The sequence below is a fragment of the Salvelinus fontinalis genome, chromosome 15 (assembly GCF_029448725.1).
Source record: "Salvelinus fontinalis isolate EN_2023a chromosome 15, ASM2944872v1, whole genome shotgun sequence".
NCBI lineage: Eukaryota > Metazoa > Chordata > Actinopteri > Salmoniformes > Salmonidae > Salvelinus > Salvelinus fontinalis.
This window is the reverse complement of record NC_074679.1, coordinates 7,151,593-7,171,623: the sequence shown is the minus strand read 5'-3', so window position 1 is coordinate 7,171,623 and position 20,031 is coordinate 7,151,593. Positions and strand designations below refer to the sequence as shown.

At 42.0% G+C, this 20,031-nt stretch overlaps 1 protein-coding gene across 5 annotated transcripts in view; it reads right to left on the bottom strand.

Moving 5' to 3' along the window:
- Positions 1–3,861: 3,861 nt before the first annotated feature.
- LOC129811349 (doublecortin domain-containing protein 2B-like) overlaps positions 3,862–20,031 on the bottom strand; it is a 30,379-nt gene continuing 14,209 nt past the window's right edge. For 3 of the 5 annotated variants that reach the window (XM_055862579.1, XM_055862581.1, XM_055862580.1), the window contains 11 exons: positions 17,968–18,102; positions 16,321–16,360; positions 16,121–16,186; positions 15,828–15,996; positions 15,047–15,153; positions 14,180–14,251; positions 13,984–14,037; positions 13,381–13,491; positions 11,616–11,723; positions 11,290–11,430; positions 8,631–10,693 (listed from right to left, as the gene is read on the bottom strand). In XM_055862579.1, the coding sequence (XP_055718554.1) occupies positions 11,308–11,430; positions 11,616–11,723; positions 13,381–13,491; positions 13,984–14,037; positions 14,180–14,251; positions 15,047–15,153; positions 15,828–15,996; positions 16,121–16,186; positions 16,321–16,360; positions 17,968–18,102 (985 nt within the window). In that variant the 3' untranslated portion in view covers positions 8,631–10,693; positions 11,290–11,307. Of the gene's footprint in view, positions 8,157–8,630; positions 10,694–11,289; positions 11,431–11,615; positions 11,724–13,380; positions 13,492–13,983; positions 14,038–14,179; positions 14,252–15,046; positions 15,154–15,827; positions 15,997–16,120; positions 16,187–16,320; positions 16,361–17,967; positions 18,103–20,031 lie in introns of those variants that run through there. The other 2 variants (XR_008752867.1, XM_055862582.1) reach the window with 2 other exon arrangements.

The window sequence follows — 20,031 nt, the reverse complement described above, 5'->3', positions numbered from 1 at the left end:
TGACATAACCCCTCACACTAGACTACTGACATAACCCCTCACACTAGACTACTGTCATAACCCCTCACACTAGACTACTGCCATAACCCCTCACACTAGACTACTGCCATAACCCCATCACACTAGATTACTGTCATAACCCCTCACACTAGACTACTGACATAACCCCTCACACTAGACTACTGACATAACCCCTCACACTAGACTACTGCCATAACCCCTCACACTAGACTACTGACATAACCCCTCAAACTAGACTACTGTCATAACCCCATCACACTAGACTACTGTCATAACCCCTCACACTAGACTACTGACATAACCCCTCACACTAGACTACTGTCATAACCCCTCACACTAGACTACTGACATAACCCCTCACACTAGATTACTGTCATAACCCCTCACACTAGACTATTGACATAACCCCTCACACTAGACTACTATCATAACCCCTCACACTAGACTACTGACATAACCCCTCACACTAGATTACTGTCATAACCCCTCACACTAGACTACTGTCATAACCCCTCACACTAGACTACTGACATAACCCCTCACACTAGACTACTGCCCTAACCCCTCACACTAGACTACTGACATAACCCCTCACACTAGACTACTGTCATAACCCCTCGCACTAGACTACTGTAACACTATTTCCCCTGTCATAAAACTCTAGCACACTGGTGATGTTGATGCTTCTGAACATTTCATGGGTCTCAGAAAATATCTGTGCTATAACAAATAACATTTTAGCACATTTACTATTGAATTGTATATATTGTCCTAATCCAGATGGTATTGACCTTATATGACTGTTGACTGTACGCTTGTTTATTCCATGTAACTCTGTGTTGTTGTGTGTGCCGAACTGCTTTGCTTTAACTTGTCCAGTTCGCAGTTGTAAATGAGAACTACCTTACCTGGTTAATTAAAGGCGAAATAAAAACATAAAAAATATATATATGTTGTCCTAAATCCAGATGGTATTGACTGTATATGTTGTCCTAATGCAGATGGTATGTTGTCCTAATGCAGATGGTATTGACTGTGTATGTTGTCCTAATGCAGATGGTATTGACTGTATATGTTGTCCTAATGCAGATGGTATTGACTGTATATGTTGTCCTAATCCAGATGATATGTTGTCCTAATGCAGATGGTATTGACTGTGTATGTTGTCCTAATGCAGATGGTATTGACTGTATATGTTGTCCTAATCCAGATTATATGTTGTCCTAATCCAGATGGTATTGACTGTGTATGTTGTCCTAATCCAGATGGTATTGACTGTATATGTTGTCCTAATGCAGATGGTATTGACTGTATATGTTGTTCTAATCCAGATGGTATTGACTGTATATGTTGTTCTAATCCAGATGGTATTGACAGTATATGTTGTCCTAATCCAGATGGTATTGACTGTATATGTTGTTCTAATCCAGATGGTATTGACTGTATATGTTGTCCTAATCCAGATTATATGTTGTTCTAATCCAGATGGTATTGACTGTATATGTTGTCCTAATCCAGATTATATGTTGTCCTAATCCAGCTGGTATTGACTGTGTATGTTGTCCTAATCCAGATGATATGTTGTCCTAATCCAGATGGTATTGACTGTGTATGTTGTCCTAATGCAGATGGTATTGACTGTATATGTTGTCCTAATGCAGATGGTATTGACTGTATATGTTGTCCTAATCCAGATTATATGTTGTTCTAATCCAGATGGTATTGACTGTATATGTTGTCCTAATCCAGATTATATGTTGTTCTAATCCAGATGGTATTGACTGTATATGTTGTCCTAATGCAGATGTCGCTGACTTTTCCTGATTATTCATTAGAAATGAACTAATATTTAAAAATGCAATTTATAACTACAGTATGTGGGCCTAGAGTTTTTCCTGGTCAGGTGACAAGTTCAGGGAAATCTCAGGGTCCTAAAATTGACTTTTAGAATAGAATAGAATAATTTAGGACAATTATTTTTAAGGCATTTGGATAAAAAAGCATAACATATTCAAACGTCTTTCCCTTTCACAAGGCGGACACATGCTTCCAGAGTGCTGGGTAGGGGATCCAAAGGTCCACCTCGTCAGAAGATGTCTTCCTCTACAGTGCAGACAAGCATACCCTTGGGAAATCTAGGAGCCAGCTATCTGTCTGGCAGCTTTACTCTGTCAGGTAGTATGTCAGAAAATGGATTCCGGCTACCCCGAGTGGAACTAAGTAGCCTGGACCAAAACAACTTTGAGCAGCAGAGTACGGGGAGTAATTCGACAGTGGTCACCATACATGATACTCCATCACTGGAAAATACATAGCAGGTCTCTAATTTATTGGACAGGTGACAAAGTCAGCATATCATGCTTGAAAACAAATGATGAACAAAGTGTTGCCACAGGGAAGCAATGGACATCTGTGGACACTCCTGTGGACATAAACGACTGCTTTCTTGACTATAGTGTTCAGAACATGGAAGCAATTATCCTGCTGTCTGTGCATTTACAGCTGTGCTTCCAACCACCATGAGGATAAGCGTTGGAGGAGAGATGTCTACAAGATTCAAGACATGGCTAGTTATTCTATGTGTGTAAAGTTCTACGGGAGGGAGTTGTTGACAGGGGTTTTGAATTGATTCACATTACTCTGATGTGTTTTTGTAACAATAATGTTGTTATGGTTGTCACCAGTCAGGCGAAAATCATCAGAATGTTTCTGTGAAAATGCAATAATAGTTTGAACCCAGTGGAGCTCTAGATAGCAGAAAATTATGAAAATAGGAAGTCCTAACTAGTTTGACACCAAAGGATTTTGCACTTTACACCTACCCTGTCCTGTGATTGTCTGGTTTGTTGTTCTTTCATTGAAATTAATACTGAAAATAAATGTTGATATTTCTAAAAGTGTTTGCATGTTTCAGCTTGAACATGATTAAATCTGCATTTCATTATTTAGAGGACAGTTGTATAGAACAACTAGGCGAGTTGGTGACATTTTTTCACTTCATATTCACTTTTTATATCACTGCCTAAATTTGTGAGAAAATGAACTGATTCACTTGGATGTAGTAAATCTATATCCGACAATTGCGAAATGGCTTGAGCCTCTGTCAAGCCTGAGAACAACATCAGTTTTGATGAAAACATGATGACAAGATCAATCACTCAAACGTATTTAAAAAGCCCTTTTCACATCAGCCGATGTCACAAAGTGCTATACAGGAAACCCAGCCTAAAACCCCAGACAGCAAGCAAAGATAACACTTGCATAATGATAAGATGCACACATTAAACAATAGAATAGTAGACAATATGTATTTACTTTAAACGGCACAACATGTCAACAGGAGTTATATTTTTTCCTGTATGACTGGCAACTGAAAGATTTGGCGCCCTCATCTGATGGAAAGTAGACATTGACGCAATTTTGAGTGCATTACAGAGCTTAATGAGCTGCAATTGCAATGCATTTGGGCGTCGTTTACGATGTTATATTAAATTGATTAAGACCATCACACTTGAACAAAATACATATTTTAGTTGTATGCTCTATGAAGCCGTAGTTAGCTTCTGAAATGAAACTATCAGATATAATTACTAGCTTTGAAGGAGTCTCCATCCAATGTCGCAGAACTGTTTATCATACTGTAGATGACGTGAATGCTACTCAGTACTTTTGTTTACACAATGGTATCCGTGGGTAAGTAGCTAGCTAGCTAGCATGTCTGGTAGACTACCGTATATCCTGATTGCTCTCTATCAATCCTCAAATATTTTATATCTCACAAAGAAACCGAGCAGTCTGGATTTAATCATTAATTTAGCTAGCAAATGAAAGTCAAAATGTATTCAATTTTTATTTTATTGACACTAGCTTTCAAGCAAATTATAATACTTTGGATATATTTACATGATTGTTCAACTCTTGACATTTTTAACAGTTCAACAGACGTAAGGTAAAGCAGGCTAGTGTTATCATGTGGAATGTGGGGACACATGTTTGTTATGCACGCCTCTGAGAAGAGGGAACGCAACTCCCTGCTACAACTCAACTCTCTGAAGTGCAAGAGGTATGGACTGTAGGTGCGAGCAAGGATGACACAAAAGCAGAATTTACCGTTACTAGGATTTATTTTCTTACACGGTAATATGGGGAAAAGGGGCTGGACGGAACCAAAGCAAAGAAAGTAAATCTCAAAGTTCCCCCCTCTCCTATCTAACCTGCCTACCCACTTAACTTAGCACCACCTGGTGCCCTAACCAAAATACAGGGGGTGGTCCGCCCAGGTCTTACCTAGTGTGCCTAGACAGTAAATATACTACGGGTATATGTATGCCCGCGGGCCTCTTGCCTAAGCACTCCCAAAGTGCCTTCTCCTTCCCCCCACACTCTGATACACAACCCACACTATATCACAATCTAATTTTTCTCTCTCTCAATCTCCAAATCTCTACTCCTTATCTCATCTCTCTCCTCTCTCTCTCTCTCCTGGGCAGAACACTGGCTTTTATCTTCAGGTGGCAATGGTGATTAGAGTCAGCTGCTTCTTGACGAGGGGGCGAGGTCAGCTCCAATCACCAATTAGCCTGGGGTTGACCAATCAGCTGGTTGGGGAGTACTTCAGGAAGCCATCTCCTGAAACACACACTCAAATACAAAACAGAACACAGAAACTGGTGAACGTAACAATGTTTAACACCTCTTTTTACATTTTACACCACCAGCAGTGTTGTCTGTCCAATATGAGTACCCATTTCAACGGAAATTGTGTTTGTCATAGACTTAACAGTTTGAATCATATTTAGGCTAGTTAAGAAAGATGGTTAACAGACAGGTTATTGACAGACAGGTACTTTGCCTCCTGCTGGTACAGTAGCTGTGCTGTTGGGGCTGCACCAACCCATATCTGAAGAGAGGCACAGAGGGGATTGAACATGTTAAAAAGGAGAATAAGTTTAATCAGTTCCTGGCTGAGGTCAAGTTCCTGTTTTTAAACATCAAGGTAAATTTACACCTGTATTTGGAGAGAGACTAAAACAGTTTCATTTATTCTTCTACAGTGCATTCGGAAAGTATTCAGACCCCTTTACTTTGTCCACATTTTGTTACATTACAGCCTTGTTCTAAAATTGATTAAATATTTTTTTCCCCCTCATCAGTCTACACACAAGACCCAATTATGACAAAGCAAAAACAAATTTGCAGGAATTTTTGATTATATATAAAAAATAAAGCTAATATCACATTTACATAAGTATTCAGACCCTTTACTCAGTACTTTGTTGAAGCACCTTTGGCAGCAATTACAGCCTCGAGTCTTATTGGGTATGAGCTACAAGCTTGGCACACCTGTATTTGGGGACTTTCTCCCATTCTTCTCTGCAGATCCTTTCAAGCTCTGTCAGGTTGGATGGGGAGCGTTGCTGCACAGCTATTTTCAGGTCTCTCCAGAGATGTTCGACCGGCTACAAGTCCGGGCTCTAGCTGGGCCACCCAAGAATTCAGAGACTTGTCCCGAAGCCACTCCTGCGTTGTCTTGACTGGGTGCTTAGGGTCGTTGTCCTGTTGGAAGGTGAACCTTCGCCCTAGTCTGAGGTCTTGAGCACTCTGCAGCAAGGAGCACTCCCTCATCAAGGATCTCTCTAAACTTTGCTCCATTCATCTTTCCCCGGATCCTGACTAGTAACCCAGTCCTTGCGGCTGAAATACACCCCCACAGCATGATGCTGCCACCATCATGCTTCACCGTAGGGATTGTGCCAGGTTTCCTCCAGACGTGATGCTTGGCATTCAGGTCAAAGAGTTCAATGCTGGTTTCATCAGACCAGAGAATCTTGTTTCTCAAGGTCTAAGAGTCCTTTAGGTGCCTTTTGGCTAACTCCAAACGGGCTGTTATGTGCCCTTTACTGAGGAGTGGCTTCCGTCTGGCCACTACTATAAAGGCCTGATTGGTGGAGTGCTGCAGAGATGGTTGTCCTTCTGGAAGGTTCTCACATCTCCACAGAGGAACTCTGGAGCTCTGTCAGAGTGACCATCGGGTTCTTGGTCACCTCCCTGACCAAGGCCCTTCTCCCGCGATTGCTCAGTTTGGCCGGCTAGGAAGAGTCTTGGTGGTTCCAAACTTCTTCCATTTAAGAATGAAGGAAGCCACTGTCTTCTTGGGGACCTTCAATGCTGCAGAAATGTTTTACTACCCTTCCCCAGAGCTGTGCCTCGACACAATCCTGTCTCGGAGCTCTACGGACAATTCCTTCGACCTCATGGCTTGGTTTTTGCTCTGACATGCACTGTCAACTGTGGGACCTTATATAGACAGGTGTGTGCCTTTCCAAATCATGTTCAATCAATTGAATTTACCACAGGTGGACTCCAATCAAGTTGTAGAAACATCTCAAGGATGATCAATGGAAACAGGATTCACCTGAGCTAAAGTCTCATAGCAAAGGGTCTGAATAATTATTTAAATAAGATATTTCTGTTTATTTATTTTGTATACATTTTCCAAAATGTCTAAAAAACTATTTTTGCTTTGTCATTAGGGGGTATTGTGTGTAGATTGATGAGGAAATTATTTTATTTAATCCATTTAAGAATAAGGCTGTAAGGTAACAAAATGTGGAAAAAGGAACGGGTCTGAATACTTTCCGAATGCAGTGTATGTACTTGTTAATTGAAGATCTCATATTCCATGCTTATCCTGTTCTTTGTAGCAGATGCAGCCTATAACAACATGTCCCTTTACATTTGCTGTACCTGATTGCATTCCTACTGAATCAGAGTGGATCCTTAGTGTACTACTTCACTCTTACCACCACAGGTGAGCTACATCTAACTAATATGACAAGTTGAACTACAGTATGACTGTTTTACACATCGACTGCTCATAATGTCATCCTCTAGGTTTCTTTGATCTCAAAATCACATGATTGACAGCTGTCGGGTATTTGGCATCATTAAATTGAAGACTGTTATTTTATCAAATCAATTCTCTGTAATTATTATTACGTGATTAAACTAATCATGTAAATGTAATTAACTAGGAAGTCGGGGCACCAAGGAAAATCTTCAGATTACAAAGTTATAATTTTCCTAATATAACTTTTCAGATATTTTTAAATCTGATCCATTAGTCTTCTAATTAATTAATTGTTCTTTACCTCACGTTAGTCTCATTCCAAATGTCGTAAGTTGTTGGTTATCTGCACGAACCCAGCCTTCACTATGAATCATCCATACATCAATTGTCTTAATGATTCATTTACTAACTAACTAAATAATCACAGAAATGCATAACAAACAAACAGTAGATATGATTACAAGGAAATGATAGGGGATGTGCCCTAGTGGGCTAAACCCAAATAGCGGCTTGGTAGACAAAGGGACTGAGTGACGTAGAAGAAGTTCCCTTGTTCTCTCTATGTGTCTCTTTCTGCTTGCTTTACTGCCTGGCCCTGAGAGTCTCCTCTAGGAATTTACGACCTGAGATAACAGAGCCTGGGTGTAAGAGGGAGAGAGTGGGGGAAGGCACTCGCTATACCCAGAGGGCCACGTCATGAGACAGCCCTATTGATGTCATTTACCCTGTGTTCTGGGGTGTAGGGTGAAGTTGCCCTTAGATGCTGATCTTGGGTCGCTATTGCCTTTCCCCCACTAACGGTTAGGATTGGGGGAGGGAAGCTGATCCTAGATCTGGGGAAACTTCGCCCAGGGGCGTGTTCTAGCTCTGCTGTAATGGTTCAGTGTTCATCTCTCCTCTTCCTCACCCTTTTCTTTCTCCTCCTCCTCCTCCTCCTCCTCCTCCTCCCCTCATACAGATCTGGCTCTGGTTGTGTCTGTGGCCAACTCCCTCTCCTTCCTGTTCATCCTGCTCACTGGGAAGCGGGGAGGAGGTGGAGGGAAATGTTGTTATAATGTCACCACTTTCCAAACATTATGACACAACATTGCTGTCGCTCTCTGGGCAGTTTGTTTAGCTTTAGTACACATTGCATTGAGAATGATTGGTTATTTTGTTGTTTTGGTCATCATATTTTTCACATGCCGTGTGTGTGTGTGTTTGTTTGTTGATGCAGGAGCTGTTGGAGGAATGGTCCTCACCATGGTAGGCATCACTCTCTGCATAGTGAGCCCCATCACTGAGCCTGAAAGCACAGTACAGCAGAATGGTACACAGGTCTCACCATAAAAATAGAAACAGTATATGTAGCAGCACTCTATTGCATCTATCTCTATGTGTCTTGCACGACAACATCAACAAAAATAAACATTTTAAAGGACTGGACACATTTTAACAGGTTTTATCTCCTACAACCTAGTTCAAGGTATTGTTTCTAGTCTAAGTGTAACGATTTTGTTGTTCTCCTCGTCTGAGGAGGAGCAGGGATCGGACCAAAACACAGCTTGTGTGGAATACATGATGATTTATTTAAAGATGACGAACACGAAGCACACTTGATAAATTACAAAAAAAAAAAAAAACGACGTAGACCGACCTGAACATGAGAACTTACATAATACGAAGAACGCACGAACAGGAACAGACTAAACAAACGAAACAGTCCCGTTGTAACGGCTTTCTTCCAGGGGTGAAGGAGAGGACCAAAGTGCAGCGCGGCTAAGGTTCAACATGTTTAATTAAAGAACAAGTGGAACACTACAAACAACATACAAAATAACAAATGTGAAAAAACCGAGACAGCCCTATCTGGTGCAGACAAAACACAGAGACAGGAAACAACCACCCACAATCCCCAACACAAAACAAGCCACCTATATATGACTCTCAATCAGGGACAACGATTGACAGCTGTCTCTGAGAACCATATTAGGCTGAACACAGAAACAGACGAACTAGACACACAACATAGAATTCCCACCCAGCTCACGTCCTGACCAACACTAAACAAGCAAAACACATACGAACTCTGATCAGGACGTTACACCCGTGTGGTACATACACAGACACGGAAGACAATCACCCACAAACAAACGGTGTGAACAGCCTACCTTTATATGGTTCTCAACCAGAGGAAAGGTCAAACACCTGCCCCTGATCGAGAACCATATAAGGCTAATTACCAATGAACCTAAACATAGAAACACATAACATAGACTGCCCACCCAGCTCACGTCCTGACCAACTAAACAAAGCTAAACAAAGGAAAATAAGGTCAGGAACGTGACACTTAGGTACTTTCCATAGGCGTTGTTATGTCATCAATAGATGTGGCTTCGTACTACACAACATACTTCTTCAACTACCGTAGTATTTAGGTTTCACCACAATTTGTAACGGAGAATGAAAACAAACTCTTCTTGTTAAACTGTTCGGATACTAGGCTCCCTCCCCATTTCAAAAGGTCCTATTCCTGCTGTAGATACAACCCTGACCTCTGCCCCAACCCTGACCTCTGCCCCGACCCTGACCTCTGCCCCGACCCTGACCTCTTCCCCGACCCTGACCTCTGCCCCGACCCTGACCTCTGCCCCGACCCTGACCTCTGCCCCGACCCTGACCTCTGCCCCGACCATGACCTCTGCCCCAACCATGACCTCTGCCCCAACCCTGACCTCTGCCAGCCAGGCAGTAGGGATTGGACATTGTGTGAATGAGTATGTAAATTAACTTAGCGGGAACTCAGCATGCACAGGGCTGTGGCTAATCCCATACCTTATAACTACTGTTCAATTAGGGTTCATTCCAGCCAGCTACTCTAGTCATTCTGATGCCATGCTGTGTGAATGCCCATAGAACCACTATAGAACTGCAGAAGACCACAGTCAATGTGTTGGTTTGGAAAACGGACCAACCAGAGTTCAGTTGTTTTAATCAATGCTTCTACTGTGCATCTAGATCACAAACATTACATCGGCAATTTTTTTAATGTATGTAAAGAGCTTATTTTGATATGAAACTGCAAAGTGTTAGGTGCAAAGTGATATGTTGGTAGTGTATATTTTGTGGGGGAAAAACTGAATTCTGTTTACTGTTGTATTGCACGTTTTATTCAGAAATAATAGCATATGAATTGTTTGAGTCAGCCAAAACGCTTGTACTGTACAACCACAGAGGACATTGCAGTTGTTTTTTGTAAGATATGAAATATTTTATATTGTATATTTCCATTAGATATTAAAGTATATTTTGATAAAACAGAATACTTTACATTCATTGTATATGTTCTATAACTGAATAATAATGCAGAACCCTGTCCTACTTGTTCTCTTATTGTCTCAAAAATAATTTTTCCTGTTTACAATACGTTTGCCGCCTTCCATCAAAGTAAAAGCATTGTGCGTCATTAATATTATTATTTATTTTAAACGTTACATAGATTACCTGATTACTGTACCACAGTATTTCCTGCAAAATATGTCAATATAATAAAGAATACATTCGCATTTTGGATTCTCAGTTTACTAATGAAAACAATAGATGGTAGATTATAGAAACAATGATCTTGTTACTCTCCTCCACTCTCCTCATCAACCACGGGCCCATTCTGAGAACCGGACTACTCCATTACAGTGTCTGGTGAGGGGACCATACGGTGTCTGGTGGAGGGGCCGGACTGCTTCATTACGGTGTCTGGTGGAGGGACCGGACTGCTTCATTACGTGTTTGGTGGAGGGACCAGACTGCTTCATTACGGTGTCTGGTGGAGGGTATGAGGACTCCCTTAAAGAAAAAAAACAATCAGACAGGGCCAAAATATATTTTATTATAAGGATATTCTCTGGTACTTTTGTACACTTTTTAGCCAGTAGTTCTGAAAGTTGCAACCACAAGTCAAAAAGTGGTCCCCGAAAATTGCGTACTACGTCACCTGCAGATGCTGTGTGTGTGCGTCTTGCTAGCTGTCACTCAAATGGGGATGGGCTGAAGCTCATTGGTTGAAACCTAATTGCTAGGGTGCTGGCCCACACAGGGGTAAATGTAGGTAAAATGGTGCTGCACAGCTTCCAGAAAACTGTCGCTTTCAAACTAGGGATTTTGTGGCACATTGAGAGTAATTCTGCTCATAGAATATGCATGAATGAACTAAAATTGACACATCCAGACCAAAGTTGGAGGTTTAAAAAATGCTTATTAGTAGTCAAAGTACCAGAGAGTCTTTAAACCACTCTAGGGTGTGCTTTAGGACCATGCGGATGCCTCCGAGCGGTCGGGTAGGCTGTTTAGAGTGTTTATCCGACTGGATAAAGAAAATAATAATAATTTCTCCCCCCCTCCCCCACTTCTAAAACCAAAGTTGCGCCCCTGTTTAAATTCACCTATTCAATCGAGCCTGATCAAATACTTGAACTGTTTCCTTGGATACCCCCGCTTTTCGGAGAACTTTGAGATGCGGAGGATGTCGATGACGAAGAAGCCCTTGAGTGTGGAGTGGTTGGCTTTGGCTCCGTCTTCGGCTCCTTGAATAGGGATGAGTGTAGAGACAGAATTCATTTCTAGAGATTGAGAGTGTTCGTCTCTGTATTTATGTATTCATGCTGTACTGAATAGCAGTGTGTGTGTGTGTGTGTGTGTGTGTGTGTGTGTGTGTGTGTGTGTGTGTGTGTGTGTGTGTGTGTGTGTGTGTGTGTGTGTGTGTGTGTACCTCTGGTGCATCAGTAGCAGACACACAACTCTCTAAGGCAGCGCCTTCTTGTTTGTGGACAGATGGATCTGCGGTGGAGTTTATCTCATGCTCCAGGGATGTGTTTGCCTTTGTTAGATGAAGAACATGTAAACCATGAAAATGTATCCAACATATTCAGTGTGGTAGTGAATGACTATATCAGTGAATGAGTATATCGCACAAGAACACATACCATGAGTGTACAAAACATTATGAACACCTGCTCTTTCCATGACATAAGCCGTGTTCACATTGGCAGTTTCAAATTCTATTTATTGGCATATCCGATTCGAATCTGTTCTTTTTCCTGCATTCGGAACAGCCGAAAAGCACATGGAATCGGATATTTCATGCCACATTTGTAGGTGGTTTGAAGTCAGATACAAATCTGATTCCTGGTCATGTGACTTGTGTCTGAACGTCATATCTGATGTATTTGCTAGACAGCTAACCAGCTAACTAGCTAGCTAGGTGACTGCTGTGGCTAGCTAGGTGACTGCTGTGGCTAGCTAGGTGACTGCCGTGGCTAGCTAGGTGACTGCTGTGGCTAGCTAGGTGACTGCCGTGGCTAGCTAGGTGACTGCTGTGGCTAGCTAGGTGACTGCCGTGGCTAGCTAGGTGACTGCCGTGGCTAGCAAGGTGACTGCCGTGGCTAGCTAGGTGACTGCTGTGGCTAGCTAGGTGACTGCTGTGGCTAGCTAGGTGACTGCTGTGGCTAGCCAAAAAGGACTTGTTTTGAAAGTTGGATCTAATCGTTTGAGGCGTTACAAGTGTTCTTACACTATGATTTTAAACATTCAAAGCAACTGGGAAATGTCCATGACAATGTTGTTGTCACCTTAACTTGCTACATAACTTCTGAGTGATAGGAAGCACGAGCACCACGGCCAATCAGCCTACACCACTGCACACATACCCGTTGTTACTATGACAACTAGCGTAGCCTTGTCAGCAAATGACTGCTGTCTGAACACACATCTGATTTGGTCACTTGTGACTTGCCGTTTAGACAGTCAGTAGTTCAAAACAGATTTGGAACAAAACAAAACTAATTTTAACATTAAGGCCTGCGGTGTGAACAAGGTTTTAGACTATCCAGGTGAAAGCTATGATCCCTTATTGATCCACTTCAATCAGTGTAGATGAAGGGGAGGAGACAGGTTAAATATTTTTTATGCCTTGAGACATGGATTGTGTATGTGTGCCATTCAGAGGGTGAATGGGCAAGACAAAATATTTAAGTGCCTTTGAACGGGGTGTGGTAGTAGGTGCCAGGCGCACCGGTTTGTGTCAAGAACTGCAACGCTGCTGGCTTTTTCACGCTCAACAGTTTCCCGTGAATATCAAGAATGGTCCACCACCAAAAGGACAGCCAGCCAATTTGACACAACATTGGAATCAACATGGGCCAGCATCCCTGTGGAATGCTTTTGACACCTTGTAGAGTCCATGCCCTGACGAATTTAGGCTGTTCTGAGGGCAAAAGGGGGTGCAACTTAATATTAGGAAGATGTTCTTCATGTTTTGTACACTCAGTGTATACAGTATGATCACTGTTGTCTGTGTTCTCTCTCTCTCTCTCTCTATCTCTCTCTCTCTCTCTCTCTCTCTCTCTCATGCAAGCAAGCACACAAACCTTTTCCTCAGTCTCTAACTACAGACAGACAGGTGAGCCCCAAAGTAGTGAAAGGTATGAGATATTTTCATAATTGCACTGTACTTAATGAATGAAAGCCTTCTGTACCTGTGGCATTTCTGTATCAAGCGTAGGGCTCCCATCGATGTCATCCTCTTTGCAGATTGAAGAGCTGATATTTTCAGGTGAGTTCCTGTCTTTCTCAGTCAATGATTCCAACTTTGTGATTGGATGAAATTCACAATTATCTGAGTGGTTCTATCATGTAACAGCAGACTAAAATGTACATCTAACAGCAGACTGAAATGTACATCTAACAGCAGACTGAAATGTACATCTAACAGCAGACTGAAATGTACATCTAACAGCAGACTGAAATGTACATCTAACAGCAGACTGAAATGTACATCTAACAGCAGACTGTAATGTACATCCAACAGCAGACTGAAATGTACATCTAACAGCAGACTGAAATGTACATCCAACAGCAGACTGAAATGTACATCTAACAGCAGACTGAAATGTACATCTAACAGCAGACTGAAATGTACATCTAACAGCAGACTGAAATGTACATCTAACAGCAGACTGAAATGTACATCCAACAGCAGACTGAAATGTACATCTAACAGCAGACTGAAATGTACATAAGGGTAAAAATGTTGAGAATGATTTGGCAAATCATGAGCGATGATCCTCGACCAGACAAACCTTGTCTGGGTGTTCTGGGTGAGGAAGGGGATCTTTTGTAGCCTTGGTCAAAATCTAGAGGAGAACAATACAAAGAAGCTCTCAGCTTCACACTACCAACCATACAACCTGGATAAACATGTATGATAAACAATCTGCAACTTCTTCAAAACCTCATGTCACTCAAGGAATGAGACTATCCCAGACAGATACACACCTGATCTTGGCTGTTGGAATGAGGAGGATTTCTCCCAATAAGGTCCTCGTCTTCTACTGTCTCTGCCACTCTCTAAAAGATAAAGACACAACACCACAATACTACAGTTTGCTTAACTATAATCCACACCTCAACACATTACATATAACCCTCATATACATTATTTCAAGGAGAGAAATGGAAAATGGTCCCATTGCACTGGTAAGGGACTAGGGAGGAAAGAACAGTTTAAACTTGATTGTAACACAGAAGGACATCTGGTTATAGACAGGGGTAATATGATGAAAAAACTTAAGAGCACATACAAAATAGTTAAAAAACAACAATACCCCACAAAGTACACAGAAACATCATTATATGAAGGGGTGGTGGGGGCATAATTATTATTATTATATTTATGTTTTATCCTGGAGATAAACACTCTAAACAGCCCAACCGACTGCTTGGAGGCGTCCGCATGGTCCTAAAGCACACCGTTGCCTCGTTTTGTATCACATTCCAATGATAAAACTGGGGGGTGGGACAAAAATGCTATTTCAGAATGTGGGTGGGACATGTCCCGCCCGTCCCCAGTGAAAGTTGTACCCCTGGTTATATGCAATTTCAGGCAATAGAGTGCATGTCCAAATCAGGATCATTTGATTCCCTTTCCATACCAGGGCCCTGTGTTTAACATGTTCATGGTGGTGGGTACAAAGGAGTGCTCGTATCTGTTGCTTTTTAGTCCGGGGGAGTTGTATCTGGAACCTGAGGGTAGGAGCTGGATCTCAGACGGGAGGGCTTGGTCACTGTCATGGAACGGAGAGCTTTGGGTAAGAGGACAATAAAAGAGTGGATGAGAGAGAAAAGAATGAGGTGTCGGCCTACCTGGTCAACGGGAACATCTACTACTGTGTTCTCATCCTCCAGCACCTCCTCAGCCCCCTGCACCTCCTCTCTCTTCCTCCGTACAGCTCTGAACACACTGGCCTGGGCTACAACACACACCAACATGAACATGAATGATCAATCATTGTAAATGGGCATTGACACAATCATGAATACAATATATCACACTATGCCAGGGGCCACTCCAGACCATTTGCCAGGGGCCACACACGACCCTATGCCAAGGGCCACACCAGACAATATGCCAGGGGCCACACACGACCATATGCCAGGGGCCACACCAGACCATATGCCAGGGGCCACACCAGCCCATATGCCAAGGGCCACACCAGACAATATGCCAGGGGCCACACCAGACCATATGCCAGGGGCCACACACGACCATATGCCAGACCATATGCCAAGGGCCACACCAGACCATATGCCAGGGGCAACACCAGCCCATATGCCAAGGGCCACACACGACCATATGCCAGACCATATGCCAAGGGCCACACTAGACAATATGCCAAGGGCCACACACGACCATATGCCAGACCATATGCCAAGGGCCACACCAGACAATATGCCAGGGGCCACACACGACCATATGCCAGGGGCCACACCAGACCATATGCCAGGGGCCACACCAGACCCACAAGCTGCTTTCTTGTGGCTCCCCTTCTGGTATCTAATTCCTATTAAAATCAGGTCCTCAGTGAGAACAGCAAGCCTGACACTGGCCCCCAGGTAATTGGAGTGTGTGTCTGTGTGCTCCTACCTGGTCCAGTCCTTGGTGGAGGCCTGGGGTGGCCTCTGTTCCTCACTCGGACTTTCACTGGTTTGGCGTAGAAGATAGAGCTCTCCTCCTTCACTGGCCTCCTCTGGATGGATGGGAGAGCCGTCTCCCCCACCTCATCCCCAGTGGACTTCACCCTCCGCCCATCCGACTGGGACCACAACACCAGGGTCGTGTTCATTAGGCACCAAATGGAAGAAAACAGACTGAAACCAGGCTGGACTACTTTATACAATTCGAATTTTTTATTTTCCACTACAGTTTTTTGACAGTACCTCTGGAGAGTCCAGGAGAGCAGAGTCACTGAAGCTGTCCTCAGGGCCACTGGCTGCCTTCCTGCCCTGAGCAAGACAAAGGGAGACACGGTGTACCTTTATAACCAAGCTCAATTGTCCTACAGACCAAAATAAATATACAAAATATTAGACTATGAAGTGTTAGACATACAGTAGGTGTTAGACAGACAGTAGCTTACCTTATATCTCCTTGACAGCCTTCTATTTCCAGGGTAATTTCTGGAAAATAATGTGAAACTCATATGATATAGAAATCCATATTATATTATATCATATTATATATTATATGTATAATATTATTATATTATATCATATTATAATATATTATATCATATTTATTATATTATATCATATTAAAATATATGATATCATATTATATATTTATTATATTATATAATTTCATATCATATTCAATTCATTATATAATAATATATTATATCATACTATATTATATGATATGATATCATATTATATAATTTCATATCATATTTATTATATAATATTATACTATAACATATTATATCATATCAGATGTATTATATTATATTAAAATATATCATATATTATATCATATGTTATATCATATCATACTATATTCCAATATATTATATTATATCATATTTATTATATTATATGATATAATATGATATTATATTAAAATATATGATATTATATTATATCATATTTATTTTATTATATCATATTGTATTATTTTCTAATATATTATATCATATAATATTTATTATATCATATTATATCATATTACATTAAAATATATATCATATTATATTCATCCATTATTTTACCAGGTAAATTGACTGAGAACACGTTGTCATTTACAGCAACGACCTGGGGAATAGTTACAGGGGAGAGGAGGGGGATGAATGAGCCAATTGTAAGCTGGGGATGATTAGGTGACCGTGATGGTTTGAGGGCCAGAATGGGAATTTAGCCAGGACACCAGGGTTAACACCCCTACTCTTACGATAAGTGCCATGGGATCTTTAATGACCTCAGAGAGTCAGGACACCCGTTTAACGTCCCATCCAAAAGACGGCACCCTACACAGGGCAGTGTCCCCAATCACTGCCCTGGGGCATTGGGATATTTTTTAGACCAGAGGAAAGAGTGCCTCCTACTGGCCCTCCAACACCACTTCCAGCAGCATCTGGTCTCCCATCCAGGGACTGACCAGGGTCAACCCTGCTTAGCTTCAGAAGCAAGCCAGCAGTGGTATGCAAGGTGGTATGCTTATTTTATTTAATATTATATTATAATATATTTATTATATTATATTATGATAGATTTATTATATTACATTATATCATATTATATTTATTTTATCATATTATATCACGTATTTTAAAATATATGATATTATATTTATTATATCATATTGTATTTATCATATCATATTATATTTATTATATCATATTATATTTATGATATTATAAAATATTATTTAATATATTTATTTTACCTTTATTTTAGTAGCGAGTCCCATTGAGACCAATACATCTTTAGAATAGAATACCCACACAGTCTTACATTTGACCTTTTAGTCATTTAGCAGACACTCTTATCCAGAGCGAATTACAGTTAGTGCATTGATCTTAATATAGCTAGGTGGGACAACCACATATCTCAGTCATAGTAAGAAAAATTGTTCTTCACTAAAGTAGTTATCAGCAAAGTCAGAGTTTGTAAGGGGGGAGAAAAAGTCAAGTGAGTTCACAAAAGTATTTTTTGTCTTGGCTGCCTAAAAGCTGCTTGCTCTATTTTCATATTATCTAACAATCTCTGTACTATGATAATTCCATCCATACCTCTCAGAGGCTTTAGGAACCAACAGCTCCACGTAGGGAAGCTTCTTGAACCTCTCTGCTCCCACTGCCACGTAGAACTGGCCACTCACCAGCTCGTCTGCACTGGACACAGTTACACCCTCTAGAGTGCACAATCTGAGGGGTCACAGGGTCAGGGGTCACTAATGGGGTCAGAGAGACTGTCATCTGTGTACCTGAGGGGTCGTTGGGCTGCCATTAATAGGTCAAACAAATCAAATCAAATCTTATTTGTCACATACACATGGTTAGCAGATGTTAATGCGAGTGTAGCGAAATGCTTGTGCTTCTAGTTCCGACAATGCAGTAATAACCAACAAGTAATCTAGCCTAACAATTCCACAACTACTACCTTATACACACAAGTGTAAAGGGATAAAGAATATGTACATAAAGATATATGAATGAGTGATGGTACAGAACGGCATAGGCAAGATGCAGTAGATGGTATAGAGTACAGTATATACATATGAGATGGGTAATGTAGGGTATGTAAACATAAAGTGGCATAGTTTAAAGTGGCTAGTGATACATGTATTACATAAAGATGGCAAGATGCAGTAGATGATATAGAGTACAATATATACATATACATATGAGATGAGTAATGTAGGGTATGTAAACATTATATTAAGTGGCATGTTTAAAGTGGCTGGTGGTACATTTTTACATAATTTCCATCAATTCCCATTTTTTAAGGTGGCTGGAGCTGAGTCAGTTTGTTGGCAGCGGCCGCTAAATGTTAGTGGTGGCTGTTTAACAGTCTGATGGCCTTGAGATAGAAGCTGTTTTTCAGTCTCTCGGTCCCTGCTTGGATGCACCTGTACTGACCTCGCCTTCTGGATGATAGCGGGGTGAACAGGTAGTGGCTTGGGTGATTGTTGTCCTTGATGATCTTTATGGCCTTCCTGTGACATCGGGTGGTGTAGGTGTCCTGGAGGGCAGGTAGTTTGCCCCCGGTGATGCGTTGTGCAGACCTCACTACCCTCTGGAGAGCCTTACGGGTTGTGGGCGGAGTAGTTGCCGTACCAGGCGGTGATACAGCCTGACAGGATGCTCTCGATTGTGCATCTGTAGAAGTTTGTGAGTGCTTTTGGTGACAAGCCGAATTTCTTCAGCCTCCTGAGGTTGAAGAGACGCCTTCTTCACAACGCTGTCTGTGTGGGTGGACCAATTCAGTTTGTCCGTGATGTGTACACCGAGGAACTTAAAACTTTCCACCTTCTCCACTACTGTCCCGTCGATGTGGATAGGGGGGTGCTCCCTCTGCTGTTTCCTGAAGTCCACAATCATCTCCTTTGTTTTGTTGACGTTGAGTGTGAGGTTATTTTCCTGACACCACACTCCGAGGGCCCTCACCTCCTCCCTGTAGGCCATCTCGTTGTTGTTGGTAATCAAGCCTACCACTGTAGTGTCGTCCGCAAACTTGATGATTGAGTTGGAGGCGTGCATGGCCACGCAGTCGTGGGTGAACAGGGAGTACAGGAGAGGGCTCAGAACACACCCTTGTGGGGCCCCGGTGTTGAGGATCAGCGGGGTGGAGATGTTGTTACCTACCCTCACCACCTGGGGGCGGCCCGTCAGGAAGTCCAGGACCCAGTTGCACAGGGCGGGGTCGAGACCCAGGGTCTCGAGCTTGATGACGAGTTTGGAGGGTACTATGGTGTTAAATGCTGAGCTGTAGTCGATTAACAGCATTCTCACATAGGTATTCCTCTTGTCCAGATGGGTTAGGGCAGTGTGCAGTGTGGTTGCGATTGTGTCGTCTGTGGACCTATTGGGTCGGTAAGCAAATTGGAGTGGGTCTAGGGTGTCAGGTAGGGTGGAGGTGATATGGTCCTTGACTAGTCTCTCAAAGCACTTCATGATGACGGAAGTGAGTGCTACGGGGCGGTAGTCGTTTAGCTCAGTTACCTTAGCTTTCTTGGGAACAGGAACAATGGTGGCCCTCTTGAAGCATGTGGGAACAGCAGACTGGGATAAGGATTGATTGAATATGTTCTTAAACACACCAGCCAGCTGGTCTGCGCATGCTTTGAGGACGCG